This window comes from Notothenia coriiceps, unplaced genomic scaffold, assembly GCF_000735185.1.
Source record: "Notothenia coriiceps isolate Sejong01 unplaced genomic scaffold, NC01 NC01_scaffold00000339, whole genome shotgun sequence".
In the NCBI taxonomy this organism is placed as follows: Eukaryota; Metazoa; Chordata; class Actinopteri; order Perciformes; family Nototheniidae; genus Notothenia; species Notothenia coriiceps.
Window position 1 is genome coordinate 16,564,862 of NW_011333040.1, and position 21,339 is coordinate 16,586,200.

The 21,339-nt window shown below is 38.7% G+C and overlaps 2 protein-coding genes across 3 annotated transcripts in view; both read left to right on the plus strand.

Annotated features, from left to right (window-relative positions):
* The first annotated feature begins 694 nt into the window (after nucleotides 1–694).
* On the plus strand, nucleotides 695–12,419 carry LOC104947215 (alpha-protein kinase 3-like). Of its 2 annotated transcripts, none has more exons than XM_010773193.1 (14): nucleotides 695–766; nucleotides 975–1,190; nucleotides 2,779–2,900; nucleotides 3,201–3,318; nucleotides 3,609–4,881; nucleotides 6,743–8,798; nucleotides 8,947–9,094; nucleotides 9,213–9,340; nucleotides 9,442–9,477; nucleotides 9,572–9,846; nucleotides 10,034–10,122; nucleotides 10,233–10,450; nucleotides 10,944–10,992; nucleotides 11,089–12,419. In XM_010773193.1, the coding sequence occupies exons 2-14, from the start codon at nucleotides 1,063–1,065 to the stop codon at nucleotides 11,402–11,404; spliced, it is 4,956 nt and encodes a 1,651-aa protein (XP_010771495.1). In that variant the 5' UTR covers nucleotides 695–766; nucleotides 975–1,062; the 3' UTR covers nucleotides 11,405–12,419. The 2 variants fall into 2 exon arrangements, with proteins under 2 accessions (XP_010771495.1, XP_010771503.1); XM_010773201.1 differs by having other exon boundaries at nucleotides 740–791.
* Nucleotides 12,420–17,867: 5,448 nt separating this feature from the next.
* The window catches only part of sec11a (SEC11 homolog A, signal peptidase complex subunit), a 7,691-nt gene continuing 4,219 nt past the window's right edge, over nucleotides 17,868–21,339 (plus strand). The window contains exons 1-3 of the mRNA XM_010773210.1: nucleotides 17,868–18,091; nucleotides 19,095–19,204; nucleotides 20,584–20,733. Of these exons, the coding sequence (XP_010771512.1) occupies nucleotides 18,041–18,091; nucleotides 19,095–19,204; nucleotides 20,584–20,733 (311 nt within the window). The 5' untranslated portion in view covers nucleotides 17,868–18,040. The remainder of the gene's footprint in view (nucleotides 18,092–19,094; nucleotides 19,205–20,583; nucleotides 20,734–21,339) is intronic.

Consider the following 21,339-nt stretch of genomic DNA (forward strand, 5'->3'; position numbering starts at 1 on the left):
AGTGGGATCTGTCTATATAAGGCTGTTCTATTCCTACTGCTTTTCCTCTGGGGATCTAATGCAATTGTCACTCAGTGGACAATGCATGCCAGACAGCTTGGTGGGCTTTACCATCTCATATTTTATTATGCAAACACACTTTCAACATCCTCTATCTGTTTGAAAATGACATCATGCTAAAGAACAAAGGGGAAAGAAAGGTGCAAATAGAAGTAAAAGTCACTCCGTAGTTTTATGCACTGCTCATATGAAGGGACTTCAAAGTGAAGGCAATGTTTTCCTTTATGAAAAACACAGATGATTAGTTTTTCTACAGGCAGTTAACAAAGCTTAACGTTGAGGGGGAAGAGCAGTAAGCCACTGACAAAACAAGTGGACCCTCTATTCTCTGAAGGCATGTAATCCTTTGAAAAGAAAAACCCCTTCCCCCTGTTTTTAAATCCTCTCCTCCTATCCGGGGAACTACCAAACCTTGGATGACCTTGTGACATTCTTTTGTTTTTTTCCTTCATTAAAAAATAATTTTCCTCTTACAGACCTTTACATGTTATTTTATTGTATTGTTTTGTGCTGGCACATTGTTTGCTCTTTTATGAAACGGTCCTTAGAAAAAGTTTTGGAGAGGCTGATGTGCTCTTGTGCCTATTTGCAGGCCGACTATAAATAGTCTAGCAGCCTACGCATGCTCATGTTTGATTGGAAATTGCAGCGCCTTAAGTCAGAGCTGTGGGGTATCTGTCAAAGGAGGGAGAGAAACTTGTGAATGGTGAGTTTACCGAACAAAACTGACTGTATGTAAATACTGTATAGGACAGCATGTACAAAAGAGAGAGCATTACTTGCTGATGTTTGTGTTTTCATCCTCAAACTATAAAACATTCTTTATTTTGAAACTAATTCTAATTTATTTAACATAACTTTCTGTTTGTTGTATGTCAAACTAAAGTCTTCATGTACTATTTGTACTCTTTCAGATCTCTGTGGAAAGCCAATAAATAAGGGACTTTTTTTTCTCTCTGAGAACTTTCCCCCCCCCTTGAGTATTTCTTTATCTGGTGGAAAATGGGCTCACGGAGGACAACAGCACGCGCCTCTTTTGGCAGTGGAGGATCCAGCAGTGGGGAGGATATGAGAGCGAATAGCCGGCCTAACGGCTGCAGCTACATCTCTAACGTCAGGCCGGAGAACAGGTACAGACTTAACACTAACCCAGAGTGCTACCTGTTGAAACCACCACAGGCACCATGTTTCTCCTACTTCAAGACTTGACATGGACCTGTGTGCCATATTATTATTTTGTTTGTTGCTATGGGTCACTGGAGTTTAAATAAACTGTTGATTAAGAACAACATCTGAGTTATGCATCACGGGCCCCATTTCACATCAAGCAGTACACTAACAGCAGCTTCTACATGGAAAGATTAGTTCATGGAACAAGATGTGGTAACCTTCATGTTTACCTTTTTAATGGTACCTCAGGTCATAGAAATATGTTATAAACAATATTTTGAGTTAAGAATAATAATAGTTTTCCTTCTAGCCACTGTCACAGGACTAAACTATTGGTACAACGACTTGGGTCAAATACACAAAACCTGGGAGTGTTATATCACTGAAAATGTAAACATGAAAATTATTTTAAGGTCATGGACAGGGGTCTGTTTCCAGGATAAAAAAAAAAAAATTAAGAATGAAATGCCAAAAGCTAAATTACTGTAGCATTTGTATTCGTAACATTACATTTCCAACAATATAAACAACAGTAGTTATGAAGCCCATGCCTTGGTATATTCTTTAAGTGTTGCAGTATTTAGGATTACTGTCTTGTTTTGTTTGCTTAATCACAAGAATATGCAGTGAAGTGTGCAACAGTAACCGTGCAATGACCCAACAAGGAAATGGATGTCAACATCAGACATGGATCAACTGCACGTCCTGTACACAAGCAGCACGATACGGCTCTTATAATAGGCATGCAAGCCAACATTAATTACAATTATTATGTGTTTTTTTGACATTTCTCACACATCTACATATGCCGCCGGTGGCTAAGTATTCTAGAACCATTCTATTTATGGTGATGTGTTTCATTTTTATGATTAATATCATATTAGTAGACCTCTTTAAGGACACACCACACATCTTTGCAGAGGTCACAAGAAATGTTTTCCCTTGTTCATTTCCTTTTTATGTGATCTGTGTAAGATATGCCTTTTATGTGACCTGTTTAGGATATAGGAATCTAAGTTTTTGTTAAGGATGTGATTTGAGGCATACATTACACTTTCTTCAGCACTTATTTAGATACATACAACAAGATGGGGATCTCCAGACGTTTAAATACAATAATAATTTACAATCTGTTTCCTTCTCTTTTAATTATGTTCTGTCCTAATAAACTAGCTCCACAAGGCTATAACCACCATTTTCCCAATCCAAAATGTCAATTATCTTGTGAAGCGGCTCAAAACATTTGTTATCATCCTTTCTTTTGGACTGTGGGTGATGTGACTATGTTGCATGTTTGTTTTGAAATATATTTGTTTAATGTTTGACTCATTTGGTCCTTAAATAAACTTCAGAAGTACTGCATGTTTTTCTGAAGTGGTTGTTAGAGTTGAACTAAGACAACCTGATAAATCATTCCAATGAATACTGTTGCCCTTAATTCTGAACACAGAAAAAAACACATAGCAATAATCAAAGATGTACGTAATAATATTAACATGAAAGAAACAGAATGACAGCTTTACTGACCATCTCTTTTGTCTTTCACAGGAGCACGCTCTGCAGTATGATGGCACAGTTAACTGAGGAAACACAGCCCTTCTTCGAATTGACCCTCAAGTCAAAAGCCGTGTCCGAGAAATGCAATGTGAAGTTCTCTTGTGTGGTGACAGGTAAACACAGCCTCACTCTTATACTTTGCAAGACGTGACACGACTCTTCATAATCTAAGAATGTGTAACAGGAACCTACAATAATACAACGATAATTCAACAACAACAACAACAACAACAATATTGTAATCCGCTATGCATTGTGTCATTCATCTTTAGCACCTGAAACATTTTCAAGACATATTATTTCTCGATTTATACCGCATTTAAAGCAATGGAAACTATACGCTACATTTTTTGTTTTTACATAAATATATAAGAAATAATTTGTTTTAATTCCTTTTTCTTTTTTTTCTTCAGGAAACCCTACTCCTCAAATTACTTGGTATAAGGACGATGTGCAGTTAGACAGATACTGTGGACTTCCTAAATATGAAATATTCCGCAATGGAAAAAACTATTCCCTACACATTTACAAGTATGTATGTTTGGAAACACTGATTTCATATCAAAACTGTATTAGCCTCAACCAACTTTAAATAAAGAAATGTATAACATTGCACAGTGGCTGTTAAGATTTTTGTGAAAAAGAACAATTCACTATATATCCTTATATAGGCTATATAAAAAAAAAATAGCCCTCATTGTAAAGAAAAGTTTGTAGCAAATAGCACATAGTGTTTTACCTCGTCAGCAATGTTTACTTTGCTTTCTTGCAGGGACCAAATTGCTCAATATAATGCAACTTAAATTGGCTTTTCTTTGCAGTTGCACTGTGGAGGACGCAGCCATATACCAGGCCTCAGCCGGCAACACTAAAGGCATTGTGTCCTGCTCTGGGGTTCTGGAGGTGGGCGAAATGAACGAGTACAAGATCCACCAGCGCTACTTTGCTAAGATCAAGCAAAAGGCCGACAACAAACGCAAGGAAGTGGAAGGTAAAGAAAACCAGGAGCCGATTCGAACCATCAGTCCAGACCGTACAGCGAGGAAGCGCCGCTCCACAATGGACACCTTTCTCAGCACGCCAAGCTCCTTGGAGGATGAGGGCAATGAGGAGAGCACGCAAGCTCTAACTGAACAGACTGAGGCCAGGTTACATGAGGCAACTGTGAAGGAGATGGAGGAGAAATCAGTCCCCATCACTAATGGCACAGTGTCTGCTGTATCCAATGGACAGACCGTCAGTGAAAACGGTAACAAGAGTGGGACAAACATTTATGACTCTGCCCCGAAGAGTTTTACTGCACAGCAGACAAAAACTCCCTTTGTCAGGAAGAAGATTAAAATGTCCAACAGTGCACAAGAAGAGCGGGCACCTGAGGAGAGAAGCGCAAAGGAGGAGAACATTACCCCTGTAGTTCTGGCCTGCACAGAGTCAGTGCAGGTTAAGGGGATTTCAGAAGAGTTCATGGAAGTAGAAAACACTGTTAGTTCCTCAGTTGTGGATTCAGTCCCTAGAAAGATGGCACAGGGGCATCAGAAATCAGAGGAAGTATTGCTGGCTGACAGGCATTCAAAGAATGAAAGAGTACCCGTTGAGGTGGCTGTGCCTTCAAAGAAGGAACAGCTGTGTCTTCTAAAGAAGGAACAGCTTACTGCCTCTGTACCTCCAGCTGCTCCTACATCTACAGGTCACAATATGTCTGGAGCTAAAGGCAAAAAAGATGCAAAGCTTGAGAAGGAAGCTGGACGCAACAATCCAGAAAAAATATTGGAAATGCAAAAGCGAATTCCTCCCATCACCTCAAAACAGAGACAGTCAAGTCCTACAGCACCTCCCCGGAAACATAGAAACTTAGTAAAGGGGAATATGTCTAAAATAGAACCTCAAACAGTCATGGATGTTGACAAGAAGTCAAACACTTCAATTGCTGGGTCTTTAGCACGTAAAGAGATTGAGGCCAAAAAGGCACCGTGTGAAAGCACGTCTGCTTCACCTCAGCGTCCATGTGAACAGGCTGGAGATAAGCTGTCTCTGAAAGAAACAGGCCCCTGCCAGAAAAATATGTCTGTGTCTCAGCCAGCGCAGCTGAATGAGGTGAGTGAGGCTTTTTGCATGAGCTCATGAGTGCTTTGTGCTGCCAACACAGGCCTCATCAGTAGCTATTTATAGCTTTTACAAATATGCCCTGCTGTGTGACAAGAATTAAATGACGCACATGTTGACAGTTGCAACAGGTAATGTGTTGCAATTGATATTGTTAGTGAAAGGTTGGACGGTTGCAGCATTTCTTAGGATAGGATATATTTTGAACATTGATAAGCAGATTTTTTCTTAAGTAATATGTTAACATTTTGGGAAATACGGTTATTTGCTTTCTTGCATTGAATAAGGTGATGATTAATAACTTGAACTTTGGATAAAAGCATCAGCTAAATTAAATGAAATGTAATAATGTATGTCCGTTAATTCTAAAGCATTAGATAACAGCTAGCAGAAGAGGGCTTAATTTAGCATAATTACTAGAAACGAGGAGACATCTGGCCTGGCTGTGTCATAAGGTCATTTAGCTTTTTTACCGTGGTTTATGAGCTTTAGAGGTTTTGATAGATTTTTCTTATATGGAAATGGAACTGAGATCACTTCTGTCAAGATTCAGTGCCTTATTACAAATGATGTGAATCAAATTGCATTTTGCCAGCAGCTGCTAAGGCTAGGCTAAGCTAGCAGCTGCTGGCTGAAGTCTTACTGTACATAAAACAAATCTTAAATATTTAAAAGAATACTTTTAAAGATATGAATCAGAATAGCATTGATCTTTAAATAAGTGTTGTTCCCAAAATGTCCAACAACTAACAGCTTGAAGTGAAATTGAATGGAGGTGTTGTGGTGACCTGGTTGATGATGCAAGTGCATGAGACTAAATTAAATTCTTTATTATTCTATCAGCACATGATCTCATGGAGGGTCATTTTGCAACATCCCAGATCAACACACTGCTACAATCAACTCTTTATGTTCCATTGCTTATGCAATAATACTGACTCCAGCTGATGGCTGAATACTGACAGCATTGCAAGCTGAGAAAAAAACACTGCACAGCTGAAGCACCTCTTGAAATTATTCACATTCCTTTCTGGCCACATTTAAACATAAAATAGCAACCTTGTGAATAGGCGTCACAGTGCCAGAATTAGTCTGAAGCGTGGGAAGGAAGACAATCAGAAAAAAGCAAAAGACGCAGATATTTTTAATGAATTTTATAATGACATTGTAAAGCTCATACCATTTGTTAGTTAGACCTATTTTGAGGTTTTTTACAGTTGCTTTTAAAATCAACAAATGGCCTAAAAGAGACCCATGAGCTATATCATATGGTAGCTTATCTCAGCCATGAAGGACTGACATATGACACAGGGAACATCCCGTGGTAATTTAAAAAGAGTTTCAATTCAAATGCAGTCTTTATAAGGATATGACGCTACACAAACATGGTTGTATGGCTCTGGTGTATGGAAGAGAGCTGTGCAACATGCTTATGTTTCATTATATACCAAATATAGCACACTACTACCCGGTTTTTCTCAATCAAGGTTTAGTGAATGTCCTGTATATGTATTTGATATGTGAACATATTTAAAATGTGAATTTAAAGAAAGTGATGTCCCAAGATTTTTTAACAAGCTACAAACATTATCATGGAAGTTATTCAATTTTCTTAAACTTTAGAGTGATGTAAACATTGCAAATAGACCAGGTGATGTATATGTCTTTTGTTCATCACTTAGGTCTCTACATTTATTTTTGCTCGAAGGTCTTCCCTTTCCATTCTCTATTTGTTGTTGGTTACGCTGTTGCTGTTTATAACATTATATGTGCTTATCCATGTTCTGCATAGCCGGGGATAAGAGAATAAGTATTTACAGCATGGAAATCTCTGCTTTTATTTTGCCTCAAGGTTAAACAGGTCCATACAAAGAGGAACAGGAATGATGCACCTGTCAGCCTTGAGCTTCCACATAACAGGATGGATATGCCTCGACCACAAAAGACTCCATCAGAGAGAAAGACCACGACAGATGACATCCAGAGCCCTTCCGCGCTCTGTGGTGTTCAAGTAGCTATTGGCAAAATGTCACAGGACACATGGGATCATTCCAGGGGATCAAATGAAAGCCATACAGTCCTTATTTCAGACGTACAGAAGTCACCCTTCAAAAGCACCGGTGGTGGTGAGAACACCTCAGGGTGTAACGTTTCTTCCAGCGTCGAGCAAAGCCAAGCTGATACAGCCATAAAAACTGTTGAAGGGACAGAAATACAAGTTGATGAGAAGGTAAAACATAACGAGGCAGGTAAGTCATTGGCGCAGTCTGACAGCATGGCCCCGAATGAGAAGATAGATGAGATGGAGACTGAAAGTCCTACTCTGCATATGACTGAACACACTGGAACAGAAAAGCCCAAAGATGCAGCAGATAAAGACTCTGATGTCCGTGAAGGGGATGTAACTAATAAAGAAACAGAGAAGAATGAGCATTTATTAAAAATGGCGGAGGAAACCAGTTCAGCATTACAGAATTTGAAGTCATTTATAATTGAGCCTGCGATCCAACTCCTTACAAAAAATCCAGGAAAAGCAAATATATCAGAACTCCAATTGAAAGATTTACAGGAAATTCAAGAACCTGTAACAAAAATCATATCTGTAGCTGAACTTCTGAGATCACAATTAAAAGCTCTTGACGCCACATTAGCAAATTCAGTGACCACCATACCAGTCCATGCTAGCGTTTTACAAGATGCAGCTACAGCGGTGACTGAAAAATGTGAGGAAATAAAGGAGAAAGACAGGAAACCAGAAGTAGAGAAGTCAATGTCTGACAGGAAAAGTGAGACACATGATGATCAACCTCTAAGAACAATAAAGGAAACTCTTACGGAGATTTATAATCTACTAAATGAAGAAAATCAAGGTGAACTTTCCCCGCCTGTTCAGGCTTTACAGAAACCTCTTTCAACCCCACCTATCTCTGCTGTAGACACTGGCACCACTAAAGAGACTACGGGACTTCATGGTAGTGATAACAAGTATAATGAAAGTGTTATGGACATTGCCGCTTCAACTCTGGTTCCTCTGAAAGAATGCCCAGTTGTTTCTGTTTGTGGGAGTGAAAATGACAAACACGAGTTTCCTCTTTCGACATCTAATGATGAACTGACCAAAAGACTTGCATCCGGGACTGTAGGTCTAGAAACTGGGACTCCACTTGCAGTGAAACCTATAAAGGCCAGTAGCCAAGAGTCGATTATAACAGTTTTGGAGAATGCCAAAGGTAAACCTGTTGACGGCAAAGACATGGGAGTTATACCGAAGTTAACAGCAGAATCGAAACCCGACAGGCAAACCAACAAGACGATTACTGAAACAGAAGAACACAACACAACAAACTGTTCTTTGCAGAGTGAAAAGGTTCCTACTAAAAGTGAACTTGGCACAGATACAAAAGAGAATAATATTAATATTATTCAGCAGGATAGCTCTATGGTTAAAGAAGTTCGAAGGACTAACTCCTTGGGCAGTTTAACTCCTCAGGCCAGTCCATTATTAAAGAGAAGAGACTGTGTTTCTCCCATTCCTTCTGCGACTCCTCAAGAGCTGGCCTCTGGAGCCAGACGCAAAATCCTTGTACCCAAGACTAAATCTGAGGAGGCCTCAGAGGCCACAGCACCAGTTGATATCCAAACTCAGAAGAAGGAAGGTCCTGCTGAGAGCAACAGGCTTTCTGTAAGTCCTGTGACTCTCTCTACGTCTCCAAGCATGTCACGGCGGTCACCGCTACTTCAGATACCTGGTGAGCAAACGCCTCCAACAGAGAGGCGTTCTCCCCTCGTGAGCAGGAGGAAGATGGTGTCTGAGACGCCGGCACCAAGTCAGCCACCTAAAGAGGAGATCCACACCCAGAAAACTGATGGGAAACCTGCAGAGAAGGACAAGCATGACCCATTCAAAGGTAACATTTCTGTCAACAACACATTTGAGTATCGTTTTAGTGTTGTCACAGACAGTTTGAGACATAGGCAATGAATACCATACAATATGCATTGCACATATCACACTTGGTGATTTGCTTGATTGTGTCGTGTCTCTTTTCCCTGCAGCTCCTCAAGTTATTCGTAAGATCAGAGGTGAAAGCTTTGCAGACGCCTCGGGACACTTGAAACTGTGGTGCCAGTTCTTCAACATACTTAGTGACTCTACAATCAAATGGTACAAAAATGAGGAAGGGATTGCTCAGATTCAAAGAAAGTAAGTTTCCATTGTAATAGATGTTTAGAAATGTAGTACTTCCTATAAAATGATTCTGTTTTGTGTTGATTTAAATGATAAGTCTTAGCAAGAATAATAGTGTTTGTTTGTTTCTCAGTGCAGGGGATGAAACCCAGGTCAATCTTGCCATTGTTCAGGCATCATGCATAGACTCTGGTGTTTACGGTTGCACAATCACAAATGAGTATGGGACCGACTCAACAGACTTTCTGCTTAGTGCAGACGGTGTGTACTTTTCGCTTATATTTGGCATAGAATGAAAATGTTTCCTTGGATCTCTTGGACTCAACATTTCTCATGCTGTGTCCTTTTTCACTGTGTTGCAGTCTTGGCTGGAATGTCCCTACGTGAGGACCTTGGTGGTAAGATGAGATTTTTCATGTTTGGATCATGTCTTTCCTGCGTCAGAGCCCAAATGCTTTTCTGACTGACATTCTTATATTTGTCTCTATGCAGTTGGTGAAGAAATTGAAATGACACCCATGATATTCAGCAAGGGTGTAGCTGATTCTGGCGCCTGGGGTAACAAATTCTTTGGCCGTATAATGATGCAGGAATCACATATTGGTAAAGGCTGTTCTCATAAAGTCTGGAGGGCAAAAGTCATCTATGGTCTGGAGCCTGTGTTCGAGTCTGGAAACACATGTATAATTAAAGGGCTCAACCCTATCGCCTATGGAGGGAAAGCAGAAAGCTGCCTTATCGACAGGAACCTGGACGTCGTCAAGCAGGTATGTAAAAAAGGTTTGATTTAATAAGTGTTTTAAAATATTTAATTTGATGAACTGACTAATCCAGTTAATCATTAATTGCCACCCACATAGGATTACAGAGGCACTGATCAAATATAGATTAAATAAACATACTGATGTACATTGAGCTTACTTTACTGGCTATTCTCCAATGTTCGGCAAACAGGAGTGTAAAATTCAGAACCTGGTTCGTGAATACTGCAAAATCTTCTCGGCAGAGGCAAGAGTGATCGAAAACTTTGGGCCATTACTTGTGTGAGTATAATCAGTTTACTCCCCATCAAACATTAACATCCTCTTGAGTTGTATTCATGATACAGGGATCATTAAGCCTCTCTAAAAACCATTACATATTTTTCCCACAGGGTGCTGCCAGTCTACCTGATGTACCGACCAGCAAACACTGTCCCTTATGCCACAGTGGAGGCTGACCTGACAGGAGTCTATCAGAAATACTCTGTCCTGGATGGTGCAGGCAGATTAGACACAAAGTCTGGCTCTGAGGCGGGACAGAAGTGCTGTGCCCTGCAGCACTGGATCTTTCAGTGGACCAGCGGCAATCTGCTAATCTCTCGGATTGAAGGTAGGATGACACCTGAATTTAGGGAAACGTGAAGTTTTTCCCATTTTTGCTTACGTTTAAAAAAAAAGGTGCTTTTGGACAATAACACCTTCTTTATGTACCTCCTGGTTCAACACACAACACAACAAACATTTACCAAGTTAAAATCAGCAGCATATTGAACTGAAGAGGCAGTGAACATGCAAAGCGTCAAAATTGATTAAACGATTAACCACCATACCATAAATATTGTTTGCAATAAGGGGAAGCATGGGGGTTTAAGATGTTTGTACTGATCTTAAGATGTAACCTTCTCAAAGAGGCATGAGAATATTTAACGCCATTACACAGGATTTGTCATGCAGCAATATTTATGATAAACCGAGAATGCAACTTTCTACCTCATTTCAGTGCTCATGTAATACTGTAACAATTCATGCTTCATGTCTGACACATTTGAATATTTCAACTGAACAACAGAAAAATAAAGTAATTGCGCGGTGTTGTTTTGCAGGTGTTGACACCAAGATCACCAACGTTGGAATTTCAATCAAATCAACAGGGTTTGTGTTTTTTCTCAGATTGATGCTCATTTACAGGTCATTTCCATTCATCCTGATCACGACTGTAACATTTGGCTCTGTTGTGTCTCACTGCAGGCATCACGGTCTGCCTGTCGAAGGGAATCCCAAAGTTTTTGAGCAGTTTGTCTCCCAGCACCAGTGTAACTATTTCTGTGGTCTGCTCAGCCTGAGGTCACTAAAGATCATGGACTCTTTGTTGACACCAACCAAGCCCAAAGGCACCAAGAGCCCGTTACTTCAGCGTAAAATGGCTGGTGGCTCCAACAGCCCTCAGACAGGCCGGAAAGCTGATGGCAGCCCCAGATTGCCCCGGAAAACTGAGCAAAATGGAAGGAATACCCCCACGAAACAAAAAGCTGCTGACGTGCCCATAGCTGTTAAGGTGGAATAGAGTGGTTATCTCTCAATTAGACAGAATGAGTCGCAGAATTCGTTATGGAAATGGAGGATTTCAAGTTTTTTTTACCGTCACGCACATGTACACTGCACATAGAGTGATATTTTGTCTTTGCACTAGCCCCATTGTAGAACTACAAGGAGCCGTAGGTCTACACCACCCTGGGATCCATGTTGGCTGCCAATGTCTTCCTCAAGAGCACCTTGATGAACTGGCATCTCTCTGAGTACTATGCACACTCCCCACTCGGTCCTTTTCGGGACTTGAAAACTCGACCCTCCAGTTTCAGAAGCCAAGTCCCTTCCAACTGAGTTAATGCCGCTCAAACTGCTAAGAAAAACCCTTCAGATACGAGGAAAAGATGAATAAATAGCATGACTTAAATATTTAATCATAACGGCCACCATTCCTTGCCATGATCACTTAGTGTGGATTGACGCCCTCACGTGTTGTGGTGTTTGTTAGTGTATCTTACATTGAGACTCAATCCACAGTGTAGCAGCAAGAAGTAGCTTTCCTGGGTTTGTATTCATCGATCCACGTACCATTGAAGGTCACAGATTGTGAATCCCAATCTCAGGTCACTGTGTTTGTACTAAATAAATGTGCAAGAAAAACATGTTGAACTGAAGAGGCATTACATGTGTATTTTTGTATTTAAGTTTAAGCACAATCACTTTTGTAGTCACCGTTGTGAGAATGTAGGGCAGTTATTGTGTTACTTAAGTTCAACAACAACAACAACAAGAACAGATACACAGTACAACCAATTTTAGGCTGGGAATAAACAACCTCATTTTTTGTTCAGGAATGTATCAAGCTAAATGTAGCTTTACATGACATTGTTGTACAGTGGCAAATGGTGCTGTGGTTTTATATTGTAACCTGTCCTGTTTTCTTGCTGTTCTACATTGCCCTGCATTTTTAGAAACTGCACCTTTGAATGCAACAGGCTGTAAAATAAAATAACAATTTGTGAAAAAATAAAATGATTGAATTTGATAGATTACGGCTTGTACGTTTGAATACGCTTTAAAAGTGCATGACGTGCTTTTTAAATGTAGAGTGTCACTCTTAATAGATTTTAGCATATTATAGAGAGGGCTGAATCACTGTAATGAAAGCCACTCAGTCTATCTGACATCAGCAGTCACTCATTATCATATCGTCTAAAAAGATAACCCATTGTTATCTCAGTGACTCCTCTTATCTGAGAGGACTCATTTCTTTCTGACATTCACTTGTTATTTATAGCATTTCTATGAAAAGGATTGCATAATTTGGGCTGATTCCTTTACAACTGAAGTAAAGTAACACTTAATTTTCAGCTACATTTTTCCAGGGTTTCCAGCATTGGAAATAATTTGTTTTCAAATAATTTGGAGTTAGAACAATAAAGATTAAAAATAAATGCAGCAACTTGATGAATATCTAAAAGGACATAGTCACGTTTAAAAAACGTTTTTAACCTTCTTTTTGCCATTGCATGCGTATGAGAGCTACCACTCAGATTCCTTCACATATAGTAGAGAACGAGGTGTTGCCCGCAACCGTTTACAGAGTGAAAGGCTAACTTCATCATGATAATCATTTGTGATTCCCAGTCATTAGTGAGTCATCGTTTATGTAAGCAGTAGCCTCACGCAGAAGTGTGATCCGAGCCGGTAAGCTAATTGCACGCTTAACAAATAAAGTTCACTTAGTGTCACTTCTGATGTTGTCCAGAAGCATGAGAGGGTCACATGCTGTCAACAGAAGGAAGAGCAGACATCAGTTGCACTGCTGGTTTATATTTCTAACACGTTACCTTTCTGTTGTATCTGCAAGATATGTGTGACACGTGTTGGCAGCAGGACAAGAATACAAGCACTAGCACATGAAAGAAGTCCTTTCCATTAAAGTTGTGCCCTTATAGCAGCAATTTGTAACGCAATTCCCTAAAGGCCTGTGCATGATATTCGTTTGAAATGGCATTTACAGACTTTGTACTGTGTGTAATTAATTTTGTAATGTGGATACAGACTGCGTATTTCACATGATGACTGAATTGGAAAATGGAAAAGATTGGTCCTATAGCTACATGACACTCCTGCCACCTACTGTTAGTAGTCACGTTGGAGTTTAAATATTTACTCTCTGATAAGCATAGGGCAATGACAAACCAGCAGAAAAAAAAGGGTATATATTTCTTATAACAAAAAGTGACAAGAAAATAAAAGTATTAATACAATTCGTAAAGGATAATCCATAAATGAGAGGCAAAAATATGTGAGAAATGATTTTATTTTGGAAATGAACTTGTACCCTCTCACAGCGAACCATGTTCACTTTGTAAAATCAAATCTCATCACATTGTCAGTATCTTTGTCTATTAGTAAAACCAAATCTTTCTGAGAGGAATAATGTCAGACAATGAGACAAACCGTAATTCGAACGAGTTTCATGCAAGGCGTTACAGATATAATTATGAGCGAAGTGTGGAAATTACAGAGAAGAAAATGCACTGGCACAGCTCGTCCTGCTGCTCTGAGTAGCTCTGACCGAATGTTATAAAGAGCACTGGATCATTCGCAGTAATCTCAGCATTAATACCCATGATGAGACGCAGCAAATGAAAGAATTGTTAGTCCCCCACTGTAGAAATATTGTGTGTACATTTAGGCCTAAGTAATTGACATGTAATTTAATAAGACATAATGTTGAGTTAATGGGAAGACCTCCCACTCAGGGCCCGGGTCTTTAAACACATTAAACACGTTTGTGGTCTCACATTCAGGCTCAGTGTAGGAAGAAAAAAACATGCTTAACATAAACTATTTTATTACATTTGATTGTTTTGACAGATGTTATAGAATAATGCCTTTACATTGAGACAGACATTATTGGTAGATTGAGAAAGCAAAGTGAGATGATAAACTGAAAACATGAGAAGTGTGTAATCTCTTAGAAGACTGCCTGTGATTCTGACCTCACATTGTTGTGCCGGACTGACCTCAATTACCATTGGCTGGCCAGGGAGGTTGTGACCATTTATATGAAAATGATCATGCGTTCATAAATGCCACAGACTAGTTGGCATTTGAAACAAAGTTTTATCTCCAGTCCCCCAAAAGCCCCAGACTGCCCATTGTCTCAGAGCCATCGCTAAATTGACTGTCAGTGCAGCGTTAATCTACCATATCACAGCCAGCTATTGCTGACTACAAAACAATGACACTGATGTATATCTCATGCTATTTCCTCTCATGGGGTAACATAAAGGCTAAATCTGAATAATATGAGTGTTGTCTAAATGTTGTATGTTGCGCTGAGCAATTTTCCTTTCAAATACTGCACAGGAAGATGACGTGTGGATACAGGATTTAACAGTGATCAATATGCAGCTAAATGAAATACAAATCTGTTCAATTATGTTAGCATAAGGCTCACTAAAGCCACAAGATGTGTCTGTTATATACATATCTGCATGTGAAATCATTCCAGATATTTCTTTTCGAGAGGCATCGTTGACAATCTTTGAACAACCAGGTAGCCATTGTTTTCTCTTGGTGTGATGTACATGTGTCTTCACTGTCAATGTCAATGTGTATCACCTCACAACTACCGCCCTGCTCTGCTTAGAGGCGGTTTCATTTGAATTGTTAAAGGATATGCCGTGACCACATCCTCTGTAAGATGAAAGACACATGTATTTCTGAGATGTGAACAGATCACAACACATTTTAAGCTGTAAACCCATCATAAAGAAACTCTGGAATTCAGCCTTGTGTACAGACTTCTCACTCTCCTGTGTTGGTTTATGATATAGATTAAGCATTTATGCAAGTATGCATTTATACAGAGTTACATATTCTTCATTAAAAAAAATAAGGAACAACAATCAAACAAAAATAGTTGAATCTAAAGCACATGTGTCAAACTCAAGGCCCGGGGGCCAAATCAGGCCCTTGGTGGATTTAATTTTGGCCCGCAGGATAATTTCTAATTACTGTTAGATCTGGCCCACCGATATATTGCACGCACACCTTCACTCCATCCTGAGGGTTTCCTCAGCTCAGAGCCTGACCCCAAACATTGATGACCTTGTTCCCAAGATGAGATGAGAAGTATCTGGCTTGAACTAGCATCACAGAGCAGCAAACTGAGTTTCAATGTTTCCTTCAGCACTTTTTTTCTTGCGACAACAGGGCATGTTTGGTTTTCTCTTTGAGGGAAATTGTTTTTTTGAAGCTGTTGTTGGCCTGTGGAAAAATGTAATCATAAGAAATGAAAAGCTGCAGATAGAGCCATAAGAAATGAATGCAACGGATTATTTAATGTTTAATTTTGTTTTTATAGGCAATAATTTAAGCTTTGTTAGTTCCAGGTTTAATATGTGCAATAAGTTCATTTCAATAAGTTTTGCAATAAACATTGAACCAGTCCGGCCCTCGACTAGTACCGTTTTTGTTATTTTTGCCCACTGTGTATTTGAGTTTGTATTGAAACTCCTGATCTAAAGAGTGCTTTTAGGTCACAAACTGCCCAGGAGATGCATGGACATTAATGAATAACTGAACTCATAGTTTCTGGGAACTTGACATCTGCTGTTCACCAAGGGTATCAGTGCACTTGGGTATTCATTCATGTAACACATATTTCACAGAAGAAAGTTTTATTACAAAATCAGATTTTTTTAAAAGTGCACCAAGCTCTAAAATATTTGATGCAATTGATGCCCTGAGTTGGTTAGTTTGAAAGATTAGATCATCCATGACAAAATGAAGATTATACTTTTCAGAATACTCCTTGGCACTGTTCTAAAATGAATATCAACAAATAAATATACACAATTTTCTCCTTTAGACGACAAAGATGTAAACTGCTGAGAAGGACAGAGTTGTTTTATTATAAAAATGTGTGTTTATAATTGATTCAAAGGTTAACACCATGTTGACATAGTGATTTTATGTGTGTCCCTGCAAACATACAGTCAACACATTGCCAGAACATGTTCTCAAATTAGATTGACATGACTTTTAACACGGAGTGGGAAAAAACAATTAAGTATTAGTCATATAAATGCCAACATAAAATCAGATGTTGACAGCTTAAACAAATGTCGTATGTGTCACTAATAATCTCCACAGACTGAGTCAACTGGCAGCTGGACTTCAGGTGTTTGGTCAATAATGGTGTTATTACATATTCCGTCAAACGCACTTCCTCTAGGAAATTGGATGTTATCGGTGATAGAAGAAAGCATGATAATTAGTGGCGGTGAAAGCTTCTCACTTGTTCTTTGTTTTGTGACACATTTTATTAAGCAACAGTCCAGATGTTGATTAAGGTTTTAGTGGAAAGTAATCTGACATTTACTTAATCTGTAATAGTTTGTTTGCAGAATAGTTTACCCTCCTTTAATGACGGCTATTAATATTCCATAAATTACAAATTCAGAGTGATGTTTTTACTAGTGGTTGTTTGGTTTATGATTACATGACTGATTGTAAGCTTCACTATATTTGACCTCCAATGAAAAAGAAAGGGCACTCTGAAGGCATTGTGAATGTTTTAGACAAAGCTTAAAACATTTTTGAAAAAAGCTGCAGTCAATATTTTTTATAAAAAACAATGGCTCAAATCACTTTTCACAATCCGATAATATAGTGCAATAACGCTGACATAATCATATGCATTCTGATCATGTATAAATATAAGTTTTGACCTTTATCATACATCTGGCGTTTATGTGGTGTGGAAAGGCAAGAAAGGCAGAATAACCAAAAAAGAGAAATGCAAAACTATGAGAGAAAGAAATGAACAAATCAAGACACAAAAGTGTCAACAAAGGAAGGTATGCAAAGCAACACAAACAGTCATGAAACAACCACAAAGACCCAAATGTCTACATAGAAATGCAAAGCAACCACCATAGTAATACAATGAACACAAAGAGTTGAAGACCTCTGCAAAACAACCTCCAAATAGACACAACAAAGAGACACAGATATGACCATGAAGAGATGCAAAACTTCTACAAAGACGTGCAAAACAAAAAAAGCACATAACAATCCAAAAGGGTCAGAATATAATCGCAAAGAGAAAAAATGTGTTCACAGGCGCAACATCACCTCAAAAGATGCAATAAAGTAATGCAACACAACCTAAAGGAGCGGAAATAATCAAACAAGACCAACACTGAGGTGCATAACAACAATGAAGAGATAAAAAAGTACCACAAAGCCAAAGGGTAATGTCTATGAATATTGTATTTTCGATTTCACTATAAATCTGCACTGTTCCCACTTTATATTGCAATGTGCTGCACAGCAAATGATCAGGGTAAATCTATCTATCCAATGCCCTAATTTTAATGTGGCATCATCTCTTCTTTTGTTTTTAAACTTCTGTGAAAACTGAAACAGACTCTGCAGCGACACGTTTCCTTTCAGTGTGTGCCATGCTTTCTCTCGTATCCTAAACTGACACCTCAACAAAGCTCTCAGTGGTGGGCGGGACTTCCGGTTACGCGCACCCGGAAGATTCGGATGCAAGTTTTCAGCGCTTGCCCGTGCATCCATATGCTCGTTACTTTAAAACGTTTTGATGTGATTTAGGTGCTTTTTCTACATAGTAGTATTTGCCACGATGTTGTCTTTAGACTTTCTCGACGATGTTCGTCGCATGAATAAGCGGCAGGTATGTACCCGGACATTTGTTCTGATGTGACCACCGTCTCTTTGTATGGTAGAAATACAAAGCTAACGATAACTAGCCACCAAACGCTTTTTAACACTGTAGCTGTCTGTCACTTGTTAGCAACATTTCAAGAGAACTGTTTCATGCTTAATCATCTCTCAAAAATAACCCCTTATTCCGTAGTTTGAAATACACCTTGTAACCTTGTTTAAACCATACTCTTGACTTCAGTGTCGCTAGCCATGTTGTTCCTCATTTTAACACTATTGTCATGGCACCGTTAGCTAAAGTCAGATTTGCTAACTAGTATTTCACCACTGAATATAATATTATCTCAAACATATGCAGTGGTGTAAAGAAACTAAGTACATTTACTCTGTACTGTACTTTAGTACAATTTGAGGGAATTTTACTTTGTATTTCAATGTTCTGCTACTATTTACTTCTACCCCACTACAATTCAGAGGTAAATATTGTACATTTACTTCACAACATTTATTTAATATAAATTAGTTAATTTTCTGATTTTGAAGAATTATATTAAACACTTGAATAAGACTCATCAAAACCTGGAGTAAATACAAAAGCTACCCTGCAGTATACACATGAATTACAATTAGCTGCACCTTTACCAGCTTTGATAAGCACATAAATACTTAAATAATTATAATCAAGACACATAATATTATTAAAATATCGTCCAATCTGCATAAAGAGTAATTTCAATGTTGGTACTTTATGTATGTTTTGATGCTAAGACTTCTGTACATTTACATTTTGATTGCAGGACTTTAACTAGTAACACAGTATTCCTACAATAGTACAAGTACAAGATATGAGTATTTCTTCCACTTATGGATTTGCTTACTTGTACTTCACCACTGAATGTAATGTTATCTCAAACATATGGTGGGGAACAATCAGGAGTTAACCTCTACACGCAGACGTGTGTTTTGAGAGGCTGTAATAAGAAATGCAATTTTAATATTATTTGTGTTTGCAGCTCTATTACCAGGTGCTGAACTTTGGTATGATAGTTTCCTCTGCGCTGATGATCTGGAAGGGATTGATGGTCGTCACCGGCAGCGAGAGTCCGATTGTTGTTGTTCTCAGGTAAGTCACATGTGTTGGTATTTAACCCTCCTGTCGTTTCTCCCCCGTTACTTTGGTGTTCCCGTTCAAATTTGACTGTGTTTTAACTGCTCTTACATTAACAGAAAAATCATCACCACATTTGATTTAACACCCTTTTAAGCTGTAAACATTGTCTCAGTCAGAATACTGGTTAACATGAATAACTGCAGTGAACATACGATAACAGACACTGAAAATGGATTCCAAAATTAACATTTTGTCGATTTGCGAGTGTGTACTATCTGGATGAACATAATCTAGGGTTGCCCAGTCATTTCCTATGTCAGTCATATTTGACCGGGAACATCATAGGTGTAACAAAGTTGACTAAACCACTCAAAGTTCAGTGGATGTGGTGATCAGCAATTTTACATGTAGAAATGCCTACTGTGGAGGATATCATAGGGCCTTGAGGCAATCTAATGTAAAACACAATATTTATGATTGATGAAAGCAGTGTATTGGTCAGATTTGGGTTGCAGGGTTACATAGATTTTTTTGCCTTTATTTGGACTTGCAACCCTGTACGCAGTGACTAGTCGTTTGAACTTCAACTGTAATAGTATAAAGGACACAATGCAAAATGCTACTTCAGGGGCATTACACGACTTCCTGTTGTTCTGTGGTGTAGAAGAGTCAAAATGGCTGAAGATATTCAACAAAACTTCTGTTTGCTATCTGCCTTTTAACTGTTTCACAAAACATAATATCCCCTGGTCACTAGAAGTTGCATTAATAAATACTTAATACAGCAATGTTTGTCAACAAATGTATGAAAATAGGATCCTTCTGCAACACAGCATAAATTGTATTGCTTTTTAATTATGTGAAGCTTTGTGAAAATGTGTCCTCTCATGCATGTCTGTTGCAAGCGACAGTTGTGTTGTGAGTAGTACCAAGCAGTTTTATAACTGTTGTATTTCGATCAAACTGTTATAAATACGACTGAATACTGATGTCCAAATGATTGTGTTTTTTGTTATTCCTGTATTCATTATTTAATCTTCCAGAGGATTATTCACTGAAGTCTTTCCTTTGACTAGAAAAGGCTTTTCGTTTTGTCACATCATAATCAATGCAAGTCCAGTCGGAGAGTTATTGTTGATACCTCATTGTTGTTTTGCACAGTTGATATTGGGCTTCGTCTGTTTATTGTTTTCCAATTTTCCAACAATTCCACACTGCGACCATTTAGATATTTTTCAACTCTAAAAAGACATGACTTGCTGCCACAAGTTGTGGATAATGTTTGTTACACAAAGGTCGGGATAGTCATCCCATATGACATTTGGCACCAATGGAAACAATCCAAATGTTAGTAACTCATTTTAATAATATGTGTCCACCATTCATTTCAGTGGGAGTATGGAGCCAGCTTTCCACAGAGGAGACCTGCTGTTTCTCACCAACAGGGTAGAGGACCCCATCAGAGTCGGAGAGATTGTCGTCTTCAGGATAGAAGGCAGAGAGATCCCCATAGTACACAGAGTGCTCAAGATCCATGAAAAGTAGGAAAACACATTGTATTAATGTTACTGACCGTGATTAAGTGTTACTTTCAGTATCACTGAGTCCCATGCCTGTATACCAGGGCTGTCAGTTATAAGTTAGCAAAATCAATCAAATGTAGGTAAATGATGCTTGTCCCTTAAAACAGAAGCCTGAGTGATTATTATGAGGAGAAATAGGAAGGGTGTATTTCACGCTTGTTATATAAATAGGCCATTGGGATTTTTTCTTATCAACTAAGATATGTTAGAAAAATGTTTGAATTTATTTGAAAAGTGGTCTTATTAACACATGAATACAACTGTGTAATATAGTTATATATTTATATTTAAGAAGTACAATATAAGACAAGCACAAGTTTCATTTGTGGGCCGTATTACATTATACCCTTTTTTTATTTGCTAAGGGCCGATTCAAAAGGGTCCGCGAGCCGCATTTTGCACCCGGGCCGTAGTTTGGACACCCCTGCTGTATAGCAAACCTGAGAAAAGACAGATGTGTTGAAAAACAGGCCTTGATGTACATTGTGGTATAAAATAATTTTGTCCTCAGGGAAACTGGAGACATTAAGTTCTTGACCAAAGGGGACAACAATGCAGTGGATG